Source organism: Orcinus orca, chromosome 8 (assembly GCF_937001465.1).
Source record: "Orcinus orca chromosome 8, mOrcOrc1.1, whole genome shotgun sequence".
NCBI lineage: Eukaryota > Metazoa > Chordata > Mammalia > Artiodactyla > Delphinidae > Orcinus > Orcinus orca.
Genome location: NC_064566.1, coordinates 25,321,580 through 25,330,016, shown reverse-complemented (window position 1 = coordinate 25,330,016; position 8,437 = coordinate 25,321,580). Strand labels below are relative to the sequence as shown.

General features: G+C 36.9%; 1 protein-coding gene across 4 annotated transcripts in view; it reads right to left on the bottom strand.

Annotated features, from left to right (window-relative positions):
* Positions 1-1,560: 1,560 nt before the first annotated feature.
* Positions 1,561-8,437, bottom strand: part of CSTF3 (cleavage stimulation factor subunit 3) — a 69,948-nt gene continuing 63,071 nt past the window's right edge. For 3 of the 4 annotated variants that reach the window (XM_004263977.4, XM_033410071.2, XM_033410075.2), the window contains exons 17-21: positions 6,071-6,266; positions 3,762-3,915; positions 2,933-3,027; positions 2,729-2,789; positions 1,561-2,279 (exon numbers count right to left, since the gene is read on the bottom strand). In XM_004263977.4, coding sequence (XP_004264025.1) covers positions 2,077-2,279; positions 2,729-2,789; positions 2,933-3,027; positions 3,762-3,915; positions 6,071-6,266 — 709 coding nt within the window. In that variant the 3' untranslated portion in view covers positions 1,561-2,076. Of the gene's footprint in view, positions 2,280-2,728; positions 2,790-2,932; positions 3,028-3,761; positions 3,916-5,745; positions 5,796-6,070; positions 6,267-8,437 lie in introns of all 4 variants that reach the window. The other variant, XM_049714221.1, reaches the window with a different exon arrangement.

Sequence of the window (8,437 nt, the reverse complement as noted above, 5' to 3'; positions counted from 1 at the left end):
TAATTTCTCTGGGTCCAGCAATATGGATATATGAGAGACCTTGGACACGTAGGACTGGCTCTATATACCATGAGAGTCTGCAGATAGATTTCCAAAAATAATTTCAGATTTCTAACATCATGCTACTTGTTCACTGTGTTTACAAAAGGAATTATCAAACATTCAGACAAAATCATACTAAAAACTAAAAGTTCATATATATATCAGGTAGAACATTAGAAAATATTTTCTTAAGAAATAATCCTTTTTAAGTTTAAAGGTCATATAATTTCTAGGGGAAAAAGTCTTAGAAATGAATGTAGTAGGAGCAGTTGTAATACACATAATGGCCTTAACAGTCCTTAGCAGCACTTTTCCCCAAGGTAGGTAGGGGTGTACGTGTGTGTTTTCTTATTACAATGCTAAAAAAAAAAAAAAAAAAAAGGCATTTTTCCATAATCACGTGGCTTTCTTTTGTCACATGGGAACACTGTTACAGACCATTACAGGTATTTGAAACCATTTTGTCTTCTTCAATACACTACCCAAGATAGCACTTCAGGAAAGATTCCATATCTCTATATTTTTAAGTTTATGCTATATGGTACTACTTATGCCTTTCAGATTGTGTTGTTGATAACCATGATATTAAAAAAAAACCCCACACAGCTTGAAAATGATACTTAGGAAGATAACAAAATCTGAAGTAGAGGCAGCTGACTTTGTTTTGAGGAAATTTTTCTCAGCTTCACTGGGAAAATACTGGAGACATATGCTTGTGATCAACTTAGGTAAATATGACCTTGCTATGTATAAATTTATATAAGAAAGTGATTCAAGATAACCTTTTATTATAGGTTTTATAGAAATATTTGAAGCTGATATTTAATCACACTTGAATTCAAATTCTAAATTGTGTACCCATTGTGCAAAGATTGTCTCTTTATAGCCTTCGTACTTTTCCTCTTATTTCCTTCCTTATTTTTAGCTTTTATTCTGAATCACAATCCTTAGGCTCAACTAGTTGTTGGTCTAGTTTTCTAGAAATGAGTCAAGAGGAGGTAACGTTGCTAAAAAAGAGCAAAACTTAATTCTTTTAATTTTTATGGTAAGTTTTTGCTCACTGTAGCTAGTTTTTGGTTACTCGGCTGTAGTTTCCTTTAATGCTGTCTTTGTTTAGCTGATGAAAAAAATGTTCTTGAATACTGAGCACTTTTTGAAATATATTTATGTGAGAGCAAGACAGTGAGTGGTTAAAGGAATTCCCATACTTATGTTGCTTTTAAGAGACATGAAAGATAAAATATCTCAGTTCTATCGCCCTCAGATTTAATTTGGGAAAAATGCATTCATATTTGAAGATTTCTAAAATGTTTAATTTGCCTCTTAAAAATGGATCTCTCATGTTTTCAAATAGTAGCAAAAAAGACCAGGAAAGGACAACAGTTAAGTGTATATATAGTAAATACAGGATGACTTTTCCTTACATTGTTGACCTTTAGTTTTAAACAGTATTGGCTAAATAACGTAAGTAGCTATTTCAGATAAAATCTGAATGAAAGCAGCAGCAAGAGACATGACTTTTTGAGATCCTTTTATTTTCTAAAGGATTGTTTTTTAAAATTTTAAACTACAAAACCGATTCCGTACATTCTGCCATAAATAAAACAAACAATAAGGCAGGACTCTACATAAGCAAACCAAGAACAGCTGTTGTTTTCAGAAAATGTGATAAAATGCTTTACAATCATAAACCATCCAGTTTTTAAAATAAAACTGTTGAAAACCCGCAAGTCTTCAAGTGGTACATACAAGACACCCTTGAAGCGGGAACAAAATGTGGTTCTGCCACTTTGTACTCTTCTCACATTTTTGAAAACCTAATTTTTCTTAGAGCATAGGTCTGTTCCAAATCCTAAACTTCACATAGGTTGGTTGGTTTTTCTCAAGAAGCATATGAATAGAGGCACCAATGACAATACAACTTTGTTTCCAAGAACTTTGTAACAAAGCATTGTCTCTTTTAAACATATGACTTAAGAGGCAAAAGGAATCCTGGATAGGAGTTTTCTTTCTGAGGCAGGTTCTGTGCCTGCTTCACCGAATTCGCTTCTGCTGCCTTGCTCTGTAAATGTCATGAACAGGGGGAACGACAGCTCCCTTTTCCTCATCTTCGTCTGAATCTTCGTTGGGCCTTTTGACAGCCTTGGTGAGTACTGCATTACTTTCCACCGGGCCATTGCCTTCTACAGCTAGCTCTGGGGCTCCTCCAGTAATGATCCTCACAGCTTCTTCAACTGCTATTGAAGCAAAACAAAAAGGACTGTTGTTGGAGGATGTTTAAAAGTATGCTACTGTGAAGGAATATGTATGTACTACTTTGGATACTTTATAATTTTGTAGCCTCCTATTAGGAAATTCTGAGATAGTACTACTGATACTATTGAATAGTTAAATACAAAAAAGCTGCTGTTAAAATTAATAAAATTATTTTCATAAGCCAAACCTGATAGTGCATGTTCACATGAATAGAAAAGATACGCTTTTTATGATGTTTTTCTTAGAAGAATAAGAACATGAACAAGCCTCCCTGTACAAAAGAGATCCAAAGGATCCCTCCTAGGTGTCACTGTACTTCTGCAAGATGGCTAGCTGGTTTTGGAAACTTCAGTGCCAAAGAATGACAGTCTCTCCTGCCTAGGAAACAACAATGTGAATTCCACTCTAGTAACGGAGACTCATCACTTACTATTTGGTATCTTGCATCTTCGGAAAATTTCCATCAGTTCATCCACTTGTACAAAAGGACCCTATTTTGACACAAAGAAAATTTAATCCCCAATAATCTGACAAAATAGCCCTACTTTGCATTTCCCATGATACAAGAGAAAAAGCACACAATTACCATAATTACCCATAGAGCAAATATCTATCATGAAAATAGTGAACAAACCTGGAAACAAATAGGAGGAGGGAGAAGTTTCATTAAAACAACTGCTGCAGGTGGTACTGGGAACACTCCACCGGGGACAGGGTGTAAGCCCGGAGCTGTAAAAGAAAGAAAAGTAGGAATCAAATGGGATGGAAGAGTTTCTGCACATGTAATGAACCAACATAAGTAATCTGTACATAAATTACTATGTACAAATAGTCATGTTGCTTTGTTCTGGACATCTTAAAATGTTTTTAGTGCTTTATATGTTTGACCAAACGCAAGTGGGTGAGACAGTGAAAGCAGTCTCAACCCCATGGCCACTGGGAGGCAGAAAAGTAAACAAGTGACTTTGCATAAGGCAACCCAGGCGCTGAGCTAGTCAGCTTTTGTCAAAGATCATGCCTAAGCCTCACAAGTCATTTTTTCAGCAATCCCATTTAAAGTCAGTTACACAGTAACATATTTAATCATAAGGGCCCTGTTCAAATAGAATCCAGAGAGGCTACTACCCATTAGTAAGTATAAACGATACCAAATAACATCACCAAAGTAAGTTTCCAGCTGTGCAGGTAATCTGTATGTAGCAGCATTTCTGAAAACTGTCTTAAGTATCACTGCCAAAATGGGTTACTGCAATCTGGATCAATGAGGTTTTGTTTTTTTCTTTTTTAAGACATTTTAAACTCATCTTGGTTCAAAGATTACAGCCAAACCACCTGTCATAGTGACCCTGAGTCTAATTATTAACCTACAATGGAAAGGTCACATTACTTTGCCCCCCACACCTCTCCAGTTAAACCAACAAACAAACTGAGGTCTCAGTACTGGATCTAAAGTCATGGCTTACGTGCTAAATGTCGTGGCTGAAATGGAATCATCTGCTGAGTGTCTGGTTTAGGGTATTCTGGTTTTCTATCCACTTCATCTTTCAGAACAGGCACTATAGAAGGAGCTACAACTGGGTCTGGAATTATAGCTGCTAGCTTAGCACGGGAGACATCCTGAAAATGCAGAACAGAAGAATCCTAAACCTGAAAAAGGGACTTATAGAGTATAACTGTGCAATTCTACAATCTTGAGGATACACTGTGAATAACTGGGTTAAAACCATAGAGAGAATGGAGAAAGATAAGCGAGAACTTCCATGACAGTAAAGGTTGTTAACAAGGAAAGCTAAAGGGCTGTAAAGACCAGTGTTAAGAATCATTAGACTCAGTGTCGCCAGGTGGGACACTTGTAGGATAGATACAAGCTTTTGTAGGTAATACATACCAGGTAGAGGTGGGGTAATTTGGAAGAAAATCTGCGGTTTTAGATATTTTCCTGATAACTCCCTTCCACTAAAATTGAACATCATCTACCAGGTTCTCTAAGTGAAGAAGCTGGATTAAGTAAGGTGCTGTTTCATGAAACCTAACATAAAGCTTATCATCACTTACATTAGTTCATAAGATTTTGCTAATGAAATGAAAAATTACTCCCAAAATACTGTTATAGGGGGGAAGGAATGTTTGTTGAGCAACCACTATTTGTCAGTTTTTGCCATTTATTCCCTCTCTGAGGAGGCAAATAGTAACACCTCCATTTTACAGAAGAAGCTGACACTCAAAAGAGGTTCTGCTGTCTCCAATGTTAGATGGCTAAGAAGTAGAGGATTTGAGAGCACAGGCCTCTCTGACCTCACACCCATCCAGTCTTCTTTTCAGTGTCCCAGCAATGCCTGCCAGAGCTGAAAGCAACCCTCTGAGATATGTCAAAGGGAGCAACATGCTACCTCTTAAAGAGGCCCTATCCCAGAGAAGTTCCTCTGCTACAGGTAACCAGTGTCAATCTGTCTAAAACCAAAAGAGCCTCTTTTGCCACCATCAAGGGATATAAGAGAATTTCATATTCTCAAAGTTTGCTCATATGCATTTGGTGGCAGATCTAAATGAGTATGCCTACTGGGAATTACTTTTTTTTCTTTCTTTCCCTCTCTCACTTATGTGTGACACACAAAAGTATAATAATCCTTTCCAAATAAACAAAAGAACAGAAACGAATACAAGATGGAAAATTCATATTCAAGAAGTAGTTCTACTTAGTAAGATCTTTTCATTAACTTCCTTAATTTCCATTTTCATCTTGGCAAAGTTGAAATAGCCTAAAAATTCCACATAATCTTCAAATGTCTTTGGCTTTTCATTAAGAAGTAGTTAAACCAGAAGCAGAACCTGCTGATCCCTGAGCAGTAACCCCTTAGTTCAGAATAGGAACATGGGGCTGGCACACAACTGGAGCTTCCATTAATGAAAAGGTCTGAAGTTTATTTTAATCTGGTTTAGCCAGTGAGACCCAGGCTAAAAGAGGGCAGTGAGGAAATACAGAGTGATGGTGAGGAACATCCTAATGCCGGCTGGCTTAAGGGGACCAATCGAGGACTCTTGTGGATATAGCTTCCCTTTGGGCTTCCATCTTGGTCTGTCTTTGTTCACATGACACAGAAAAATCAAGAAATGATAGAACAATGGTCTTCTCAGAAAGGGCTATTTCTAGGAGTGTGTAAACATTAATCTTTCCCCTTGGCCTGAATGAGTTCAGGTTCCATATTTGTTTCCTTATGACTCAGTAGTCCAAACAGAAGAGTTCCATTCCTAGATAAGCTAATTTCCTAAAGGACCCCACTGAAGGAGCCCTGTTTTAAAGATACAAATCCTTCAAGGAACTTTATGGATTTAATAAGCTATAATGTTTCTTCATTATATCTACAAAATATATAGCAGGAATTACTATATATGATCTCCTGTCAAAACACACACATCAGTCTTAAGAGCTATTAGAGAAAAACTAACCTAAGTGACATTCAGATTTTCTTTTTTCTTCCTTCACCCACCTCCTCCATCTGCCCACAAGACATAAGATATAAGGCATTAACAATTTCCAGGAAAGAAAGTTTGTTAAATCTCATTTTAATTCTCATTTTGTTCAGTATTGTTGATAGTCAATATTTCACAAACCCAAGGAAAATCCCTGAACTTTTTTCTATTCTTCAAATCTATTCTAAAGCTCGATTAATTTCTATTTCAGAATTTACTTTAGAGTGAAGTTTATCCATGAACTATTCTAAAACATTAGGAAAGTAAAGACACTACACACATCTTGAGCCCAAGTACATACCTTATACCCAAGCGCTTTTAGTTCACTTGCAGAGCAAGGATATAAATCCATGAACTTGTATCTATCTACCAGTAAAGCTGTTTCTTTGCCTTCATACTCTTCTTTGAATGCTGTAAACCGTCTTTTCTCCACTTTGAGTATACTAGCTAGATCACCAATATTACTTTCAAAAGCTAAAAATCGGGCCCAGATTTCTCTGTAAGAAAATAAATATAATCAATACTTTACTATTCTGGGTTTGAGGCTTACAAAAAATCTTTAAGTTCCCTTCCTCCCTTTTTTTTTTTTAAATTATACAAATCTCTCTTTTTGTTATTATAAAGATTTCCAAACTTCAGAAAAATATAGTAGTATAATGAATGCCTATATACCATAACCTAGATTTAATCATTATTAATACTTTGCCATATTTGCTTCATCTTGTTTTTGCTTAAGTATTTGAAAGTAAATTACAGTCATCATAACCCTTTACCCTAAATACTTTCATATTTAAGGCTTTTTTTTTGAGTTTTTACTTATTTAGCATACCTTCCTATCCTTTGTGGCCAATAAGAGACATTTACACTAGAGAGAGCAAACTCTAGGTGGAAGAGTTGAAGAAGGAACCTAGACAGATTTCCAGTTTCTCCTGAATAATGTGGCTTCACCATTTTGGAGTCGCATGAATTAAAATGTAGAATACATTCTTGGGGCAACATATGAATAAAAATATATTTTGAAATCTAACATGCTCTCTATTTTTTCCCATTAATACGGATCGTTGGGGACAAATTTGTGCCTCACCACTTTTCTAACAGCCAAAATTAATTCTCTTAAGACTCTACTTAGAGAGTAAGTAGATATCAGTAAGGCTTACTTAATACTTACTTACTGATACTTAAATATCAGTAAGGCTCATGCAGCTCAATATCAAATAAACAAACAACCCAGTCCAAAAATGGGCAGAAGACCTAAATAGACATTTCTCCATAGAAGATATACAGATTGCCAATAAACACATGAAAGGATCCTCAACATCACTAATCATTAGAGAAATGCAAGTCAAAACTACAATGAGGGCTTCCCTGGTGGCACAGTGGTTAAGAATCCACCTGCCAATGCAGGGGACACGGGTTTGAGCCCTGGTCCAGGAAGATCCCACATGCCGTGCAGCAACTAGGCCCATGCGCCACAACTACTGAGCCTGCGTGCTTCAACTACTGAAGCCCGCATGCCTATAGCCCGTGCTCCGCAACAAGAAAGGCCACCGTAGTGAGAAGCCTGCGTATCGCAACGAAGAGTACGCACAACTAGAGAAAGCCCACATGCAGCAACGAAGACCCAACACGGCCAAAAATAAATAAATGAAATAAATTAATTAAAAAAAATCTACAATGAGGTATCACCTCACACCGGTCAGAATGGCCATCATCAAAAAATCTACAAACAATAAATGCTGGAGAGGGTGTGGAGAAAAGGGAACCCTCTTGCACTGTTGGGGGGAATGTAAATTGATACAGCCACTATGGAGAACAGTATGGAGTTTCCTTAAAAAACTAAAAATAGAACTATTATATGACCCAGCAATCCCACTACTGGTCATATACCCTGAGAAAACCATAATTCAAAAAGAGTCATGTACTACAATGTTCACTGCAGCACTACTTACAATAGCCAGGACATGGAAGCAACCTAAGTGTCCATCGACAGATGAATGGATAAAGAAGTTGTGGCACATATATACAATGGAATATTAGCCATAAAAAGAAATGAAATTGAGTTATTTTTAGTGAGGTGGATGGACCTAGAGTCTGTCATACAGAGTGAAGTAAGTCAGAAAGAGAAAAACAAATACCATATGCTAACACATATATGTGGAATCTAAAAAAAAAAAGGTTCTGATGAACCTAGGGGCAGGATAGGAATAAAGACACAGACATTGAGAATGGACTTGAGGACATGGGGACGGGGAAGGGTAAGCTGGGACGAAGTGAGAGACTGGCATGGACATATATACACTACCAAGTGTAAAATAGATAGCTAGTGGGAAGCAGCTGCATAGCACAGGGATATCAGCTCGGTGCTTTGTGACCACCTAGAGGAGTGAGATAGGGAGGGTGGGAGGGAGACATAAGAGGGAGGAGATATGGGGATATATGTATAGCTGATTCACTTTGCTATAAAGCAGAAACTAACACACCATTGTAAAGCAATTATACTCCAAAAAAGATGTTAAATAAATAAATAAATAAATAAATGTCAGTAAGCACCTTTGTAGTAAAGTAATGCACTGAGTTCCTATTATATACTAGGTAGAGGACTATCACAAAATTCCTATACTGGTAGACATTATTGCTACTTGACAAGAACGTAAGGATTGGCAAGAGT